This window comes from Labrus bergylta, chromosome 3, assembly GCF_963930695.1.
Source record: "Labrus bergylta chromosome 3, fLabBer1.1, whole genome shotgun sequence".
NCBI classification, from domain to species: Eukaryota; Metazoa; Chordata; class Actinopteri; order Labriformes; family Labridae; genus Labrus; species Labrus bergylta.
In genome coordinates this window covers 13,935,512-13,957,089 of record NC_089197.1, presented here as the reverse complement: position 1 = coordinate 13,957,089, position 21,578 = coordinate 13,935,512, and the positions used below count along the sequence as shown (strand labels likewise).

Here is a 21,578-nt window from a genome sequence, read left to right as displayed (position 1 = left end):
ATACTGTTTTCTCCGGCCAAAAATGACTTTTAAAAACAAGCAAATAAATATTTTGAGAAGGGCAGCCAGGAGGAAACAATCAACGCGTTAATAGGCCTACGTTTTTAGGACAGTTAATGGTGAAGGCAGATAAACTAACCACAACACGCTCGGGTTAGTGAGAGAGTGTGATGCATCAGCAACCTTGTGTGTGTGTGTGTGTGTGTGTGTGTGTGTGTGTGTGTGTGTGTGCAGCCTGAGATCGCCAGTTTTACCTCCCTGCAATATTGATGCTGAACCCGATCCTAAGCGCCTGCTCTCCTCTTTCAGCATCAGAGGCTTCCCCCTGCAGCCCCCAACAATAATTACAATTTTATACTGTAATTATTCCTCTCTTTTTAATTATTTACACCGCAGACCTGAATGCAGCCTTTGTCGCTGCTTATTCCGGGGAAACGTGAGCTGACGTGTGCGGATCAGCAGCGAGGAGGTTTTAATTAGACATTTCAGCGGTAATTTTAGGCGAGCTCTTTATTGTTACTGTTGGACACAAATGACTCGGCCCTCATTCATATGCGCTCAATTGTTGAAAAAAAAAAAAAAAACTTTAACCTGAAACGTCCAGGCGGTTCAGGTTTAAGTCATCAGGAGTCCACACTCACCAGGTGAACCAGACCTGATGGATTATTTAACACCATGGTGGATGGGACATTTATGTGAAGGATAAGGAATCCTTCACATAAAGGATGAAGGATCAGGAATACGGTTAATAAGCGTTTGATTTACAACACGTTACATGTATAGCCTACGTGTTTCTGCTGCAAGGAACTGTTAGGACATCTGTGACTTAATTTCCCTTCACAAAAGTTAGTTCAAAATACTATAATCCTTAAATGCTAACATTTCAAATAGGGTATAGACCCATGTATCATTTTCTGCCCCCTGCTTTAAGGCTGCTTTTAATAGACACATTTTCTCTTTCATTTTAGACCATCCTTTTCCCTCGTGCAAAAACAGATAAATAAATTGCCTCTGAATGTTTTACGGATGCTATCAATAGCCTTCTTATTTATATTTACCCAGTTTCACAAACTATTAGTCTGATAAGTAGCACAGGAGTGAAACAAAACGTTACATTGTTGCACAGATTGTTGCTTTTAGAGGGAATAGTCACTTTTTTTTTTTGTCCTGGAGATTATGATATTAATATTTTATTAACTGCCTTATCGGCCTCTGAGGATTAAGTTCAAACCTCTCGACTGTCACATTACAGTCCAATGCAAACATGTATCCTATAAAAAAAAGGGGAGAAATTGTGTTTATTGGCTATTTTCAAAAGTGCAGAACACTCAGGTATCTAAAAACTGAGTCCATTTTAGATTAGGGAGCTTGGAAACGCACAATAACAACTCCAGATGCCACCGATCATTGATTCAAGTCAAAAAGCCCTGCACGTGGCGGTGCAGCTGGATAGTAATGGCTCAGGTTTCATGTTATAATTAGAGATGTATTTCCATTCAGCTATTGCATTTTTGTCATATAAAGAGATAAATCAAGCTTGCTCAATCAGGACAGGTTTAATAACAGCGGCAATTGAGGCCAAATGTTTTATAATTAACAGTTGTATCAGCAGCCTATAAAAGCATGACCCCTATAAATCCCATTTTAGAGAGCGATCAATCCTCCTCGCGGACTAAAGGGCCTATTGATCCCTCACTGCTCGCCTCACCTAAACGCTTTCTCCGCATCCCTTTTTTTTTTTCTTGTTTCCAGTGAAAAGAGCGTTTCGATTGCACTTTTTATTGGAGGAAAAGATTCCGCCGAGAGGAAAGCGATGGCTCGAAAATTAAACGGTGACATTTTAATTACAGGACATTGATAAAGAGATGTGGGTAATGGCTGTGTACAGGGAGGACACTCATTGTCCCGCCTGATGTGCTAATCAAGTGGGACTGCTGTGGGGAAAAAGGTCACCGGCCGATACAAAGCGGAGACGCAATGCTCGCTGGGAATTTGGGAATATGAAGGTCCCGGAGTGGCAGAAATGAAGACGCATCTCCAAACAAAGCGCGGTCAATATCCCGCACAGAGGCCCGCCAGATGAGATCATGGAGCGTCCACATCCTCATCGCAAGACACATTATCACTATAGGTCAGAGCGAGCACAGCCATGGATCATCCGATGACAACATTTACATGCAGCAGGAATCAACTGTGGCAGGAGGAGCTGTCACAACACTGCTGCTCTGACTGATCATCATCTGTGCTCCCAGCAGGCCGCAGGTTGCTTAGAGAAACCCATCTGATCGGCAGGTGTGTTTAAAAAAAAAAAAGCAGGTGATCATTAACACAGACTCACGACGTAATGCAATAATCTTAATATAATTCAGTTTCTAAGCAAGGATTTTAACAATGCCTCACCCAAACCTCCAATCTCCAAGAAGAAATGATTTAAACATTAACCTTTTAGTCAGTCAGCATTCAATTATTTTCTTAAACTATAAGTCCTTTAACCTTTACAGTGTTTTAATTAAGGTGAGGCACGATGCAAATGAGAGGAATTAAAGAAAATCGACTTCATTCCTGTGGTCTAAAACTGGTACTGGGAGTTAAAGAAGTGTCAAACACCCGTTTATAACCCGTGTAACATCCAACTGTAACATATAAACTACATCAGGCCTGAGCTGCTGGCCTCTATTAAAGATTAGGGAGCCATTTTTTGTGAGCTTGTCCACTGGAGACAAGCCCATATGTCATTGTTCCACCTTCTTCATCCAGTCTGTAAAGAAGTCCTTCCTCAGGTTTAGGAGACAGGGCCAGTCTTTTGGTAAATCTGGGATGTTGATCTCATCTCTACAGATAGATTCTCTATAATGCAGAGTCTGTCTGTAGATGACACAGCTTTTGGTGTTTTGGTCTTGTTTGCAGTCTGAATAGTATAATTCACAAGTGTTCCACCTCATACAGTAATCACCTAGATTCTAACAATGATTTAGCGCAAACTCTCTGTAAACAGATAGCCTATATTTATGAAAGTTCAGCAAACAATCCCTTCTTAGACAACAGCACCCGCTCCATCCTCTCTTCTAATCTAAATAAGCGCTGGTTACTCCGGAAGCCCTGGAAATGTGGCCGTTGCTCTCAGAGGTTATGGCATTGTGGTTAGACCGTATAGTTTCTGAGATATGAGTCAGTCAAATCATTGGAGTTCCTTTCAGAGTCACAATTGTAAAGTTACCTCTTTCCCATTGGAAGGTGTTTCCCAGCAGAGCTACAGTGGCGAGATTGTCCACATATTTCACTCAGAATCACCAAGCAGGAACCTGTTGGAGGAGAAGACATTTTTTTTATGTATCTGCTGGTGAACATGAACGTCTGAACTAAATCTTTTTTGCTATGCATTGAACAATTGTTATGGTATCAAAAAAGTAAGGGTGGTGACACCTCCTGAAATCTGAGTTTGAGGGTTTCCTTGGAGAGCGGCAATTACAGACATTCAATCATAAGGAAACTGTTTTGTCACAGCATGCCGATGTTTGCCCTAAATGATTACTGACTGAAAGAGCCTCAAGAAATTAGCATGCTTTAAAACTCGAGCTGTTTTAAAATAAGTGGACAGCTAAGTGACTGTTTGTGGACATCACACAGGTTTGTATTTAGCTGTGATTCAGTGCAAAATACTGCCATAACCTGCAGGTTGACAAACTTGTACTGTACACTGTTAGTCAAGCTATCAGGGTTGATCTCGGGAAGTGACTGTCTGCGCCTAAAGTTTCATCACTTCAGTCCAGACTGAAATATTTCAAATATTGGATTAATGTTCTTTGCCCTAAGAGCAGGAATTATCTTGTACTTGGTGATCATCAAGCAGCAACCTCTGATGTTGAAAAATGAAGCCCATGCAAAAACTGCAGTTCCTTGAGTGTCCACTTGAAGTGGGCTCCAAAATCCTCGGAATCTCAATTAGGTCCTAATTTCAAATGCTATTTTATTTTTTACAGCAGAAATAAACATGTTTACAGCCTGTTTCAAAAATGTTTTGGTCTCGGGCTAGATCGGTATGTTTCAGCAACAAAGATATATATTCAGCCCACCTCAGCTCCACCTATTTGCCTGCTTCTCACTTAGATGGCGTCAGCATTTCTGACGCAGGGACGCCTCTTCAGAAACCAACTGATGACGTCACAGAGACTATGTCCATGTTTTATACAGTCTTGGGTGATCCCATGACTTTGCTTTTAGTTCCATCATGAGCGTTACAATAGTGGCCTTCAGTGAAAAGTCTCAAAAATTCCAAAATTTTAAAATAACCACACCAGACAAGTTTGTAAAATAGTGCCAAGACTCAAGTATTGTCAGTTTGAGAAAGACATAAAAATGTTCAAATGTTTCCTCAAGTGCTATTCAAACCTCTCGAGAGTCTTTCAGTGTTGGCATGCAGACTTTTTAAGATTTGGACTTCAATAAAAAAACATCTAATGAATGATAAATGTATAAAAAAAGCTAAATCATTTCTTCAGTACTCAGTGAAGGTCTGGATAGATGCTGTTTGTGCACTATAGAGTCAACCCTGCTCTTATTGACCTCTTAATCTACTTTCTCACAGATCAAACACGTTATCCTACCCACTGGAGATTTTTGTTTGAAAATATCTTTACAAGGACCAGCAGCATTCTGGGTCTTGGTTGGGTCTTTGTTGTATTTCTGCCTTTGGTGTCCCTCAGAAGGATAATTGGCACTCTGACTGCAGCGTGAAAGAGGTCAAATATCAGAGAAAGTATTTAGTCTTAAGTATTTAGCTTAAACTGGCTTTCATTTAAAGATCAAATAACCAAGAGGAATGAATTCATTTATGATCACATAAGAAAAAACAGCTTGATATAAAATAATTAGTCCTTCTGCTCTCCGAGGCTCCTTTCAAAGAGTTTTTAATTCAGATAATACAACACATTTCCGCCTCTTTACATACTGCTTAGTTGTGTGTCAGGGTCCTCGAATGCCTCATGGCTCCTCTGCTATACAAACAGCTGCATTTTATCAAAACGAGACTGCTCTGCTCTACTGTACATGTCAAGCTGCTCTGAGACTTAAACGTGTATATATAACATGGCCACAAGGTCCCTTTTAAAAAAACAGAGTATGACTAACAGTTATTACCAAAACGAAGATGTGGATGCTGTACAGAAGCCCAGAGGGAACATTTGCTTCTTTGAGATTTGTGTATTTAATTTGAAAGCGAGAGAACATTTTTCAGTGATCTTCACAAAAGTTTGTTTTCTGAACCCACGCCGACCAATAAATGAGAGATTATTAACGAACTGCAGAGAAAACATCTTTCCTTTTGTTAAGACCTCATTGGTTGTGTAACATACATACAGTATATGAGCCGATGGGCTTCTAAAAGTTATGTAGGCTTAAGTACAAAGTCAGTTTTTTATTGATTTATGAAGTTTCACCTTCATATATGAACTTTTCCTAAACTGTGTAAAGGCTTAGGAATCCCTTAACAGCTTTACAATGACATTTTCATTTCAATGACTTTGACAATTGCGTCTTTTTCCAAGGACACCAATTTCAGCTCCTCCAAGAAAGTTAAGCTTGTTTTAAAGCCACTCTCCATGCTCAACAAGCTGTCACATTTTATTTGGGATAACTTTCTGATACAGTCTAAAAGTAAACGTACTTCATTAACATACACGATGACTTTATATCTGGGAGAGCGTCTCTCCATGTTGAATTTATTCACAACACTTCCTATCAAAGAGTGACTGCCATATTTGCAAGTTTGGGCGTACAGTACACAGGGATTAGCTTAGCATAGGTGTAGATGCTTTTGGATGAAGCTGGCATGTCTCTGCAAAGATAATAATATATGACAGAGTTAATATTCTTCTGTTGCTACTGATGCATATTTCTATTACACGTTTACATTTTTCTGCTGTGTTGCCATTGAACAGCAGCTTACACGCAGCAGTCATACAGACACCTCCGCAGTCTTGATGTTCTCATGTTTGTTGTTTGGTTTATCATTGGCTGTTATGTTCACTAGTTTTCTTAGCTCCTGGTCTGTTCATATTTGGCTTTATATCTTTTATCTCAATGAATGAAAATTGAGTAGATGTTACGGCTCGAGCCACACAACTTCTCCTGCGTGTGTGACTGACCTCTGTTTGTGAGTGTTTGTGTGTGTGTCTGTGTGTGTGTGTGTTTGTGTGTGTTAGTGAGTGCATCTTCCAGACCTGATTTCATTCACCTGTGCTGCTGTTGCAGGAGAAGCTTGATTGGTGCACAGGAGTGAAACAATCAACCAATCAGAGGACATCACCCTCCACATCACACTCCTAAGAAGCTTGGACAGCTCGACAGCCCTCGTGCAGCTTCATTTGTTTTCAGCTGCGACTGTGCCTCTCGTCGTCTTTGGTCTATATTTGTAAATGTTCTGAAAAGAACTCGTCTTATGTCTTCAGTTTTTCTCTTCAGCTTTTTAACATTCTCATTAAGAATTCATGTTTGCGTTTCCTCAGTCCCTCAGTACCTGTTTTGATCTAGTTTGTTCTTACCTTGTTTATGGATTGTGTGGGAGGTGGGGGTCATGTCATTCCTGCTTGATTTATGTTTATGTAAAGCACTTTGTGCTTCATCTCTGTATGGAAGGTGTTATACAAATAAAGTTGAATTGATTCGCTGTTCTGAGGAACTGGTCATGTGTTGGACTGGGCCAGGATGTTTATTTTATTAAACACACACATTAGGATCTGTCTTTGTTCAGAACTCTAGGTTTAGGGGTGCTGGTCTTTTCTTGTTTGGTTTGGGTCAGCTTCACCAATTACAAAGTATTTTAAAACCCTACTTTAGAGTCCTTCTGTGTTACCTTGTTATTGATTGAAGCAGCAGTCGTCAGCCCTTTCAGTTCTCCTCACTTTTTTGTTGTTGTATCAAAATGTTTCTTCTGTTTTGATAAATAACTTAATCTACTAAAATCCCCTGGTTACTTTAGTTTCCCCCCAAAAGCCGGGTTGTAACAGTAGATTTGAGTGTGACCCTGAGCAGGTTTGAAGTGTGCCGCAGTCTTTAACAGTTCAGGACATTGGCATGCAGACATTATTTGTCACAAAAATCAGTGGCGATATCTCCACATTCCTAACACTGAACGACTAAATTAACTTATTCAACCTGAAATGATGGCTCAATTTGATAGTTAATTATTGAAAATAATAAACATATCTTCCATTTGGCATTGTGAACTAAAGTTCTCCATGTGAAGCTGCTGAGGGGAAGAAATGTGTGTTGGATTGATGCATGCAAATAACCGCTTGTTGTTAAGCTAAATTCAATATCTGTGCTTTGATAAAGTGACAGTAACATTTATTTACTTACCATTTAGAGGTAATGAGGTTCAACATAAGGCGCTGAAGGTTTTGTACTGATTCATGTTCAGAGTTTTAAAAGACATTTCACGTTCAAGTGTATCAACCTGTGGAGAAAGACATCATGGGATGTTCTTCATGCATTCAGGTAAATACCATATCTCCTTATTGGCCAACATTTTCACAGGTTAATGTTAAAATTAATATACAAGAATGAGGCTGTTGTTAATTAAAGGTTGACTGAGATTAATTATAAAATGCTAATTTGAAGTGAACTGTGGTAGCAAGGTGCTGACAGGTTTGGGTCAAATCACACCAAGACATTAAAAAGTCACATAATTGATGAAGAGACCATCAGTGTTTTTTTGTTTTTACGTCATTAAAGCCTTGTGAGGAGTTTAAATCATGTCCTGAAGGTGTCTTACATCAAGTTAATGAAAAGAGCGGCCGGATGTGTTTTACACCCAGTTTACAATTTATCCACACAAAGGTAAAACAAACGCAGTCTGATACAACAACTTAAAATAAATCCTACCATGTGGTGATGATGTTCACTTTGCTTTAACCTGTTTTAGAAAGAAACCGACTCAACTGTATGAACAGTCTGAGGGGCTTCAGTTAAACTGTTTGGTATAAAACTCAAATGTTTGTCCACACTGATATTAACTGAGGACGGATTAGAGTGAGACGTGAGCTTGTGTTTGATTTTCATGTTCATGTAATTGTCTGGCTTCATCTTTAAAATGTTGCACTGCATTGCTCGAATAAACTATCGTTATAATCTAAGAAATTTAGTATTCATACTTACAGTATACTTAAGTATGTTAGGTTGAAATATACTTAAAAATGGTAGATTTTTAATGTTGTATGTATTCATAACTGTATATTTTGTTTAATGCAATGACAGCCCAACTACGCTCTATACTATGATCGTCAACTTAAAAACATTTGTTGTATTCGATTGCAGTAGTTTGAGCTTGATGTCCCAGTTTATCATTTGCAGTGTGCAGTTTGAGGTGAAGCGGTTTGGAAGGATGTTGCACTTCTCTCATTAGCTCAAAACGTCCTGATATTCAAGCTGATGAATCAAACGAGTGCTTTTAAATGAATTAACACATGAACAACAAATACATCTTTTTCTTCTAGATGCACACAAGTGTTCATTGTTTAGAGGATTTTTACCTTCAGGCTTCTTCTCCTCACCGACCACACACTCCTCTGCAGATGAACACCCAAACGTCAGATGTTTGTCTTTTTGAAAGCAATGAAGTCCCTTTCAAAATAAACTAATCAAGATGTGGATTGAGAAAGTCATTGAATATACTTCAAGATGTAAAGACAAGAATGCTAATGTTATAAGAAAATCTCAAACTTACCCAACGTATTCTGTTTAAATACTTATATTTTATTATGGCTGGAATATGTGCCAACACAGATAATTACAGAAAAAGACCCAAATCAGTGAGTAATATTACAGCACTAAACATAACTGCTGAGTCCCATCATCACTGACTTAATGCTTCATGGTTTAGGATAAAAAAAGACAAAAAAAACAAAACAGACAAGAAACACAGGATGTGAACTCTGTTAGAAAACAAAAGAAAAGGTAAAAAGAAAGAAAGAAAAAGAACAAGCTATTTCCACTCATTCTGCAGATGCATAGTTAAAATCACAGTCAGTGAGTTCATTTCCATCCATAAAAGATGTGTCTGACATTTCAGTTCATCATAAGAAAAAAAATGGTTGTCTTTTTTGGTTTCATTTAAGTCATTGGACATGTCAGCATTTGAAGTGAGTTCATCAGGAGCCATGACAAACTATTCTCACTGCAGGCTGTTTTTTGTTTTTTTTATAGCTTCAGTTATATTTAAGGCCAACTTAATGTAAGGTTGATATCAAACAGATAAATGAACAGTAAAGTAAAAATGATACACACTCAAAATGACAGCAACACGACTATATTTCACAATTATCATGCAGAGAACATCTTCATTCATTGTGCAACTTTTGGCAAACCACGTTGAAGTTATCCTGTGACTGAAACATCTTATTTTTTGTTCTGATTTGAACAATCACCAGAGTAATATTTCTGACATTTTGCACAGACATCCTCCCAGGGTATTTTCTGTAAACACAAAGGAAATAACTGTTTCTAATTTTCAGGTTTCTGAGGCGAGAAGTGGCCTCAAATGATCTCTTAAAGACTCAACTGATAAATTGCACATTGTCACCTATATCCCAGTTTGTTTAAGATTAAGACATCTTTGTACTTAAAGCTGGGGTATGTTGTTTTTGTGGGAAAAGCCCCCCCTCCCTAAGACTGCCTTAATGGAATTATATACGGACCAACCACCACAAAGCATTTCAATATTAAAGGTAAAGGGAGTTTCCAGCTAACCTGTACGCATGGTTAAGTCTCTGATATGCTTTTATTGTGAAAGTTTTTTTTTATTGCACATTGTTGCCTCTTTTTTAAGCTCTATTATCGATACGTCCATCAAATGTCATTGGATTGCTTTGTGTAGGCAAATGTTGCCAATGCTGGGATACATTTTTGAGAAGGAATCTCTGCCTTAAAATCAGGATATGACTTTTACAAGCAGAAGGTACCAGCATGTGAATAAACATTCATCAAACACAGCCAATACAGATGTTGTCTCTGAAAGCAAATGAAGACCGAGAAGTCTTGACTTGTCTCAGAACACTTGAACTAGAAAGGATAATAGAGAATTATTGCCCAGAAAAAACTGCCTGTGACCATTTTTGACAGATTTCGACACTGATTGAACTGCTACATAAACATAAATATTCAGAATTATCAATAGTGTCTAAATGTTTGCCCAAAGAGAAAATGTTCATCAATGAGCTTGTTATTTAACAAACATGCAGCTCACTAGTCTTCATCAAACAGTTCAGTTGGTCTTCCAAGTTTCACAGAAAGTCGATAAAGATGAAAAAGTTGTAAAGTTGGGATTTTTAGACTTTTGTTTTGAAGATTTTTCCAGTGCCACCATAAAGCTGCCTGTAATCATTTTAAAACCTTGACCTGTTGAAACACGGGGTCAGCCGACATGACTTTATTCTTTGGGAATAATCTAGCAAATTTCAATTGGTTGCCAGCATTCTTATTGTATGACGTTTTCAATTCATACACAAGTGAACTTTATAAATAAAAAACCCTGCTTATAATTGATATGGACTTGAGACCTAGGTCATTGTTTCCCTGCACATATGGTAATATGTCGGTATGTAACACTCAATCAAAGCTTAATGAATAGTCTATTCTGAAAATTATAATAAGCGTTCTAATCAGATTGATGAAAACAATTCCTCTGCAGGCCTCGCCATAAAAAATATAAAAACCTTTTTTCCTAAGTGAAATGATGCAGTAAATGTGATTTATAGTCAAAGGACACTGAGAAATATATCAACCTTACATGAAATGTGTCATTGCTGAAGAGGACAAAAGCTAATTTAATGGTGACCTTTAGAAACAAACTCATCATATAGAGAATAAACCGATGCGTTTTGTAGCGCCGATGTACTGCTCTTACATTTGTGTTTGCACTATACAAACCATGCCGCTGATGTCACCTCGCCTTTGTGGCATTTAATTGCACTTAAACGCCACACATTTTCAAAAACTGCACACACAGTCTGTGAGGCAATTAATTTTTTGTGTCACATCCTCATCCAGAGGAAAACTACATTATTCAATATAGCCATCGTCAATCCTCTCTGTGCACTGCATTTATGTTTCCCCTCTTAAGTCCCGCATATCATCTGATTTCTTTTGGCAATGCACTAAAATATATTTCTGTATAGGACATGACACATATATATATATATATATTTCCAAAGTTATGATCTACAGGTAAGAAAGTGGATAAAAAACAACAACTTTACATTCAAAAGTTAGCTTCTAAAAGCTGGTGGAGAAAAGCTACAGCACAGTCTGCTTTTCAGAAGTTGTGGGGTTCAGATTCGGGCATGTCTGTGCAAACAGAAAAACGTTTATCTGAGTTAACGACCTTTTTAAGTGGAGGGAAAGCCTCGTTCCTGGCGACGACTTTGAACAACAAATAATTTGGGAAGTAACCTTCAGAACAGAAAAAAGATGATTGTTGATCCTTCCACTCTGTGACATTGCAGGGCTGCTTCTCACTGATACTGCAGGCTTGTTGTTCACTATATTACCTCAGAAAGAGATTTGTATGAAGCTCACATGGACAAGGCAATAACTGGGTACAAGTACATTTTTTTCTGGGTGGGGGGGGGTTTCATATTTTAAGGACAACCTATGATTGCTGAGGTAATCAAGTGCAACACTGGGACAAAAACAGGCACACACATGGGAAGTTATTCACAGGCTTAAACCTTAACATTCAGTAGACGTCTGTCCACAGTAAAGCACGAGCTGGTATTTGAGATACCATCCTAGCAACAGAAAAAGTCTGCACAGGTACTGCAGTCTTAGGCTTTGAGTTTTTTTTATTGTCCCATTAAATCAGGACTTTTTATGTCAGTTCATCCGAACATACATCTTCATTCTCTATACTCACAAGAATTGTGTGAACTGTGCTGCTGAATGGAGATCATGTGCTGAAGAAAGTGCTGATGTCTCAGCTCACACTGGATGCAGAGTTCAAAAGAAGTGAGCTCCTCAATGTCACATATAAATACTTCATGTGATAGTTACTCACAACAGTATTCAACATCTCGTCCACTTGTACGGTGCCATATGGATGTACTTGACCCTGAAGCCTTTAGTAAGTGTTTTAAGGTTTTGGGGATCAAAACATCTGGGTCCATCATGGGTGGGCGACAAGAGGACGTCAGACGCATCCTTGAGCCTGCTGAGCTCGTCTCTCCTCCAGACAGCGACAGACCCACATGGACACCACCTCAGCGTTTCCATCATTATACTGTGTGATGAAGTAATGTTCCTACAAAGACAGAAAAAAGGAGAAAGACGTGTCAATTGTTTCTATTAAAAAAAGCATCATGCCGTGTAAATTTGAGTTCATAGTGCAGCAAAATAGGCTGATTCAATGTTGTTTCTTAACTGGTGATACTGGTAATAATGGTCTTATTTGTTTTGTTATATTATTATGTAGCTCATTATTGTTGCTGTAATACCTTTTTAATTATTTTCAACTCAAATTAAAAGACGAATGTGCAACTTTTCGATCCAGTAGATGTTGCCGTTGAGCACCAGCATGAAACCAAAACGAACTGCTGTTTTGTAACACCTCCGCTATCCTGAAGCCTCCGCTCTCCTCCAGCGACACACCTCCAACCCCTCTCCACTGGCGTTCGCACGAAGGAGTTATCAATTAGAAAGCATCGTCATTAAGCACCATTACGTACAATGGTACGTAACTCATCGCTTCACATTTCACATACATTGACAAAGAATGACCGAGATCTAAAGACACTTAAATGACATCCAAATAAGCCGTGAGTATGTTATTCTTCTTTTCTCTACTCCTTGGCTTTACACACAAGGCCGTCCTGTCTGTGTAAACATGATGTAAACACAGCTCCGAAAACAACACAGCCAGCAGGATTCACGCTTCTCACTCATTGTAGACAGTCATGACTCAGAGAGACATTTACAGAAGATATTTCTGCTGTATTTATGTGTAAAATGTCGCACATTATTCAAGGTATTGAGCACATTATGATAGCTAAGCGATCACCATTATGACTTACTTGCTTGTTTATGTGCAATGAGAGAATGGTAAACAATGTGTACCTTAATATAAAGAGTTTACATCAGACAACAGATTTAAAGAGGTCATATTATGCCCTTTTTGGGGTTCGTACCTACTAAAGTATGTTCACAATAGCTAAAGCTAATAAAAAGTGTCTGTTTTCATGTACTGCCGCTCCATGCATCGACTCTCTCTCTAAGGCTCTGAAGTGCCCACGTTCAGAGTCCCCACGTGTGCCAAGTCTGATCTGATTGGTCGGCCTGTCGGCTCTGCCGTAATTGGTCAGTTGCGCAGTACGGTTCTCGGAAATGTCACACCCTTTTACCATATTGGGAATGCAGCCGCTTTGGCTCCAAGGAGAGTAAAAACATTAGCACCTTAGCACTACTGTGCTACCACAGGCTGCGGCATATCGTGGGCGTGCTACAGAAGTTAACGGGCGTGCAACATGAGCTGCTGGGCTTGCCACAACGAGCCAATGGGCTTAAATCAGTGATCTCACACTGATGAGACGTCACACTGGCAATTTTTTTTCGAGGGGGGCTAGAACCGAGCGTTACATGCAGCTAATGCTACAGCTAACAGGAGGACGTAGGAGAAGCTGCGTTTCCGTGGACTTTGAATTTTTGCACATAGATGTGCCTAAACATGCACAGGACACATGGAAAACACACTAAAGAGCATATAAAACCAGAAAAAGCATAAGATGACCCCTTTAAGTGTGTACAGCACTGAGAAGCCAAATTAGAAGTCGTATACAAAGGACAATCCTTTCTTTTCTTTTCTTGAAACAAGTCATTACATGCATCTCATACTGTAGTGGAAAAAAAAATCTTTAATTTCTATAACACTTCTTCAAACATCTTTGTCTACTTTACAATTTAACATCACATTTTGATAAAAAAAACAAACCATTTTGCACTTAAAACCCACATCTGCCTTCACTACTTGTAGTCCCACACAACAACTTTAAAATATGGCTTGTGTCCTTTCTCAGGGTCCTCCACAGCTTCTTCACTATTTCTATACAAACATATGACCTTCAGAAGAATGATCATCCACAAGCACCTAACTTCGCCATGACAACAGAAAAAATGACACACTCACATCAAAACCAAAAATGTTTATACCTATTGAGAAATATTATTTTTTTTATTATCCGGCAGATTGGAGCCAGAAAACATAATTACATGTTTATGTGAAGCCGTGGTTTAGTTTGACTTGCATAATTATTCTTAATCACGAATCCTGAAATAATAATAAAATAGAAATAAACAAAAAGAGGAGCATCGTTAAAGCCTCTTAAATATTTATGTCCGACAGATTTGGTTTTAAATGCAAAACATTTCTCTGATGGCTCATCAAGGCATTTTAAAGTAATGTCTTTTATGACGGACATTAATCATCACAGGTTGTAAAATCAGAGACGCAAACCATCTCTGTCAATTATTAGAAATTACTTCAGCAATGCTCTTACATGGATTTAATTTTTTTTTTTTTTTTTTTTTTACAAAGAAATGTCCTGATAGATTTTCATCAACAGCTCCAATAAAGCTGAAACAGACAAACATTCGACCGCTCTTTGTTGATTGGAAGCTCTTTAGATCTGCTAAATGCTGTCAGTCTTAATTGTCACCGCTGCTGGACTGAAACGGAGATGTCACATGTGATATCTCAATGACAACAGTCCCAATCACCAGCCTCATCTGTGGGGACGAGAGCCAGAGGTCAGAGAGGTCACAGCAGGGTCAGAGGTTAAAGGGGAGGACGTTGTAAATGAGACACTTCAACACAGACTGACCATGAGTTTTATTTGCCGTGTCTAGATGTCCAATTAGCCAATCGAGGCTGTGGTCGGTCAGTTTAAATTAACTTGTCAACACTGATTTCAATGATATCTGTCCTTAACAACAACACACTGTCCCTGTTTATAGGAGTTCAGTTCCAACTTGATCTGAGCAGACACAGACATTTTATTTATTAATCTGGTACATTTTGTTAACTCACAGTGCACGCTTTAAATCGACCTCTGCACAAGCACAACCTGAGATTTTAGGCTCTCTCTGTGAGGATCTATTGACAGCTAAGAGATGGAGAACACATTTTACCCTGGTCTGTTAAACAGCTTAAAAAAAAAAGGAAAAAGATGTCATTCACAGTTTTGTTAAAAAAAGAGAAGAAGAGAAGAGAGAAGAATGATTTTTTGGGCAGTTCTACTATGAATGGAAAGTAAAGAAGAAAGAAAAAACACAGTGAGATGTCTGGAAGCCGTGTATATCACAGCAGACAGAGAAGAAGTTGTAGACAATGGAACATTCATTTTGTGATTTTATCTTTTCTAATTGGGGTCTCATTAACATCTAAACTTTTTTATTTAGAGGCATTGTTGATATGAAATTATCAGAGTGAACATACTGTGATTGTTAGCCAAAAAGTGTAAAGAAAGAGCTAAACAGATTTACCATGTTTACATTGAATCAGTATTATGGAGGCCAGAGTATAATGGCCGTGCTTTAAGACCATTTTGATGCAGTCAGATGAAATTTAAATTCAAGCTTTCAGGTACTCTCAGAATAATGGCGATCAATTAAGTGGTGAAAAAATGTCTTTGTCCCAAATACAACTATTGTGACTTAAATTACTAAAAGTCCATTAGAGAACTATATTAAGTTTATTTTAAACAGTAAAATGTCACTCAGTGATCATCTTTCTAATAAATTATATTATTATTATATTATTATTATTATTATTATTATATTATCAGATATTGAACCATCTCCATATTAATGTTCAGATTTCTTGAAATAGTCAAATGCATCATTTCAGGCTCAAAAATCGACCAAACATTGGTCTGGCTTTAGTCACAAGTAATCTTTAAAGCTAGAACAAAGACACACAGCAAATGTTTCACCAACATTCATGAAATCATGAGGAAAGGGCTGAAAGTATGGATGTGAAGAGACAGACATTTCTACATTGGCTCAGATTTGACACTTATCAATTCTAAAGTAAATCTTGTTGATGTCAGCTGTTTTTTTCTGGGGTGGCAGGACATTAAATACCCCCCAGCAACATCCAAACTGGTGCAAGGATGTAAGATTAGGAACAAAGTAGGACAGACTGGTGGTGATGGTCCACTTTGTTCCTCCTGGGAGCCTACTTGTCTATTTGTGGTTACACTGAGATATATATTAAACTGAAGATGATGTATGAAAAAGGAGATTAAAGTCACATAAAGGGTGAATGAAGTCATTTCTTATAGTAAATCAGTTCCTTTATTACAATTACTTAAATCTATTTTTGTGCTTTCTTTTAGACTGTCTTTACTCAGGAGTAATACTTATGACTGTGAACATTACGTTACACATGTGTGTGCAGGTTTATATGTTAAAGTCACACATTCCTGTGTGCCTTAATCCGGCACAAACTGTAGAGATGGTGAAGGACTGGGGGGAAACCCATCAATCCTGTTGTCCTTCTAATGGGCAGCTGGGGTTAACACAGTCTGAGGTTAATTACTCTAATATCAGTGTGAGTGTGAGTATAAGTGTGTGTGTGTGTCAGTATGAGACGGGTGGAGTGGACGCTCCTGGGCGCTCCAATGTGCTGGACACTCATCTCATCAATCATTCTTCTTTGCCTCAGTAGAGAGGGAGTGATACAGAAATAAAAGAGGAAGTCTAGGGTGAGGTTTTTAAAATCCAGCCCTCCACCTCTGCTCCAGAAATTAACCCTGACAGGTCAGAGACATCTGCAGGAATTTGACCTAGATGAAGGTGTGTGACTTGTCACTTCGCTCACACATACACCATTACATGCACACAAACCTAGACACTGTGGAAACTATGATTAACTCGTGCAAAAGCCAAAATGTGAAATGATTCGTCCCAAATGATTTTTCAGTCCTGATCAGACTCTGCATGTTCATTGGAGGTCAAAAAGAGTGAGAGAAGCCGCTCTCACACACTCTCAAAAATATCTAGAAAATTTCAGTTGGACTGCTCCGGATATTCTCCTGACCTGTGTGTTCACATATGCACCGCACAGTGGGAGACTACCCCTGTCAAACAGGGGGGGGGGGGGGGGGGGGGGGTCTCTCCTGAGGTAAGATGTGACTTAAATGAAGTATCAAACCTGTAAAGTAAGTCAAAACTACAGAGTGGATAACCGCTCCTTGGCTGGGTCATTGAAGGTGTTTTGACTTGCTGTTGCCGTGCGTGGACAGAGGAGAGCTTTTTGGGGGAGGGGGCGACGACTCGTTTAAAAGTCACATTAATCACCGCCAGGCCACATCAAAACGGGATAATCACCTGCAACTGCTCTGCTCAAACAGAAGCGGCCTAAACCCAGGGGAAATACTACCTTACTCTTTAATTGTTTGAAGCCTTTGAAGGCTCTGTTTAATCTAAGATTAATTTATGCGATTTTAAATAACTCAATGTATGATTAATACGCTCAGAAGAAATTAAACTGAGTTTGAGGCAATTATAACAAGAGAGTGGTCACCACCTCATTAGAGAAGTGTTAAGAGAAACCGTGAGTTTGCCGGTGAGTGGCTGTGTGTGTGTGTGAGAGAACAGAAAGAAGGCTGAAGAGGTAGATAGAATAACAAGGTCTTTACGGATTTGCTTTTATTTCACTTGACCCATTTGGAAGCTGTCCCTGCTTTGGTTGGCGTCAGTATGAATCAGCGAGTGGGAAAACTTTTGTTGATGTCAGTGCAAAGGGGATGTAAGTGAACTTTGTTAAGGGGTGTTAAAATGCTTCTACCACTAAAACTTAGTGATCCATCATCTGGATATACAACATATCGTCATGCCTCAATGCTAAATGTTAGTCACCCAAAGAGAAGAACATGCGTCATTTCAGGAAAAAAAAAAAGAAAAAAAAATTCTAAGCGGAAATTTCCAAATGGCCACATCAAATGTTCAAGATGTGCATCACAAAAACTAAACAAAAATCATGGCTGGCTGCTTTATCTTTAGTGAGAGTAAACAGAGAAACTCTGAGAAGAATTAAAAATGAGGAGTGGTACAGGAGATCATTTTAATGCAGAGAAGAATCACTGAAGTGTAACCATCTGCTCCCTGACATTCGCCAGGTATCCATGTTATGAATTCATGTGCAGAAGACGTTTAACGCTTTGCCTGTTGGTTAGTAGACGGCCATTTTAAAGCCTTGATTCAGACTTGTGGTTGCCACCATGATGGTATTTCAGAGTAAGGAGTGACCATAGTTGGTCAAAAGGGTGAAGCTGGAGTGGAGCAAAAAGTTAGTAAATGTTAAGGTAGCAAAGCTAAACAATCTATGGCTTTTACTTATTTGCTGGATTATCAGATAGTTAATCCAAGTGTTTGACAAAGAGTGAGACTCTGCTTCTTATGGTGGATATTAGGCGTTGTTTTACATAAAAAAAGCTAAGGGGTATGGAACATGGTGAACTTGCTGCTTACACTCACAAATCTTCATGTAGAGGGGAAGAAGTTCGATCGTAGGAAGATATGATGGCAATATGTGTTTATGTGTTTTTCAGGAGATACATGTAATTTTGACTCTGGCTTTCATTCAAAATGACGTGACTGAAGAGTCCTGTAGCAGGACCACACAGCTGTCCCAGAATGTGCGAATGGATTTTGTGTCAGGGAAGACCCCAGGGGGGAAATGTGAAAACATTTTGGCAGTGAAGGTGCTGACAGAAAAGTTCAGGGAGGAGACATCAGTGATTTAGAACAACTCTGACAAGATACAAAAAGCCCAAAGAGGGGCAAAAGTACGCAAACGAAGCATGTGAAAATCCTTTTCGCACATGTAGAGATGTAAACATTAAAACACCTTTTTTCTTGGGACACTTAAACTTCCTTGAAGTTTGAAGAACAGGATACAAAATAACAGGATGAATGCACATAAAGCACTACCTAAGAGAGCTCATAAAGTGGAATGAAGGTACATGAGTGACTTTGAAACTTTGTAGAACCAACAGGGGAACCCGCAGCGGCGAATCATGAATGAACTCTGCAGCTTTTGAGGCTGCTAAACCTGCACAAATGAGACAAAAGAAATTCTCTACCTCTCAAAGCACCTGCAAAAGGTGAAGTGCACCTACAAATGTGGTATAATGTCATTTAGAGTATTGGAGCTTGAGTGACATATTTATTTTAGAATGCATTTGAGGCAAATTTGACCAATTTCTATATAAGATACTGATTGCAAAAAAAAGAAAATCACAACACACAGTGATTTATTAGTGTTAACAGCTGGAAAGGTGGCAGAAAAAAATCCCTAAATGCTAACCAGAGGCTGTACTAAAGGTGCACCTAAGCTGATCTGTGGAGTCTGAGGCAATAAATAATATCTTTATACTTAAAATATCTTCTTTAAGAGTCTAATTGTGTGCGTTCAAAAACATCAACTGCACAGATTTAGTTCAGGTGATTGATGTTGAATCACAAATGTGGCCTCTTACTGTCATGGTTCAATACTTTGCCTGACGTTTTTAGGAATACATCTGGTACTCAATCGCAAGGACCAAAAAATTATTTGACTCTTGCATTGTAGTGCCAACTGTGTTCTCAGCTTCTTCTTGCAGTCAAACATAAAGTGTGAATTTAACTATTCTGTTAATGTCCAGAAAATACTTGGACATCCTGTGACCTCAAGGCTACTGCATGCCTCATCTTATAAATGTGTGTCTCAAAAACGGGTTGCCATGATGTCGGTACATAAGTGAAAACATCAGTGTGTCTTGATAAGCTTTCTCAGCACTCTGATGGTGCTAATCAAAGAACAAAGCAACAAACAGCCATGCAGGGAAAACAGAAACGTATTTGAAATGTAACTTAAATGAGAGTTTGAGAACATTTTGTCAGTGTGGGTTGTTTATCCATGTGGTGTCTCTACTGAGTGTAGAGAGCGGATCAATTTTGTCAGAGACTTGCCTTGTTTATTCATATCTTAAAGGGTGTTTTGATATTGGGGATATTAGTGGCCAAAACTTGAAGCTACTTATTTTCCATACGTGTGTGCGTGTTTGTGTGTCTCTCAAAAGCTAGCTTTGAGGACAGTCAGAGGCTGGGGAGGGTCTTTTGTGGAACCGAGGGGCTCATCTGGTGTCTCTGGGGTGGTAAGGGGGGCACAAAAATTTGTGTGAGCGCCTATGAATAGAAAAGCAGAATAGGAGGGCTGCATTGACAAGGGTGCTAAAAGGCTGTGTGAAGGCTGCTGGCTGGGGAATGAGGGGTGATGAGGGAGAGGGGGGAGGGAGGAATGAAATGTCCATCAAATCACAATCAAAGAATATAAGGGGGAAGTAAGGGGGGGGCTCATCGGTTTGGTCTTTTTCCTCTCCCATACACACGTTTAATACATGCCAGATGAAAAAGCACATAGACACACATCTTTATGTTGAATTATTTGCATTTGGTAAACTAAATGTAATTAGGCGGTGTACTAATAAATGTAATGTAAACCCCGCTATCTGTTCTGTCTTTCTTGACCTGAAGCTTGATAAATGGGTCAATAGTTGTTACACACAGACGAGCTGTTGTTCAGAGAGAAGGGCAGGTGAAAGATTAAAAATCAAGAAACCTCAGACAGGACAGGTTGTCACTAAGAACCTGCAACCAACAGCCTGGGAGCCAGCCAATGGAGCGTCTCCTCAACTGACCGACGTCTTTAGCTAATGATGACAGGATAGGGTGTCCACAATGAAAGATGCATAGTATAAGGAGGAGAAAAACACGCTCACCCTCCTCTCTGATGGCTCATCATCTCATCACGAGTCACCGTGTAAACCATCTGGGCTCAGATCATCTCAAGGATTCCATGGTTGTTTCAGCTTTTTGGCGAGGTATCAAAATACGAACCAGTGATTTACTTCTTACATAATATATATCACTATAACCCCACAGAGAAAGGACAGCAATGGGCAACTTTAACAGCTAAATACATTATAATGCAGAGCATTTGAAAATGCTTATTTACTCAGATGGTCACTTTAATGTGACTGTCATGATTACATATCATTCATACTGTTTGTGTTGTACAATATGGTGGGAAATGAATTAGTGCAAAAGCATATATTTGTTTCACTGTGTTTGGCTTCAGTTAAAGACTGAAGAAGCCAGTTGAGTTTTACACAGTTGTAATCACAGTTGTGTAATGTGAACAAACGCAAACCAGAGCGTACACATGCCTACGCTTATTCCACATTAAATTGCAAAAAAGGAAGTAAAGACAAGAATAGCAGGCAGTGCATATTTCTGTTTGTCAAGTCGCAAACATATCTGTGTTGTTTGGACACTAAATGTAAAAACAACCCGAGTGTATAAAAAATGAATCCGGTTTATATGTGTTTGAAAGATTTGATGGATTTCAAAAACAAATTTCCTGGGTGTTTGAGGTTGATCATTAAGACTTGTACTTTACAGATTTGAACTATTCACTGAGACATTAGTCAGGAGAACTGTTTCAAAAGTAGGACTGAATAGGATAAAATATTAATACAATGAGTCAAACA

General features: G+C 38.8%; 1 protein-coding gene across 1 annotated transcript in view; it reads right to left on the bottom strand.

Moving 5' to 3' along the window:
• Positions 1-8,730: 8,730 nt before the first annotated feature.
• map2k5 (mitogen-activated protein kinase kinase 5) overlaps positions 8,731-21,578 on the bottom strand; it is a 56,425-nt gene continuing 43,577 nt past the window's right edge. Inside the window, exon 22 of the mRNA XM_065952746.1 lies at positions 8,731-12,292. Within this exon, the coding sequence (XP_065808818.1) occupies positions 12,182-12,292 (111 nt within the window). The 3' untranslated portion in view covers positions 8,731-12,181. The remainder of the gene's footprint in view (positions 12,293-21,578) is intronic.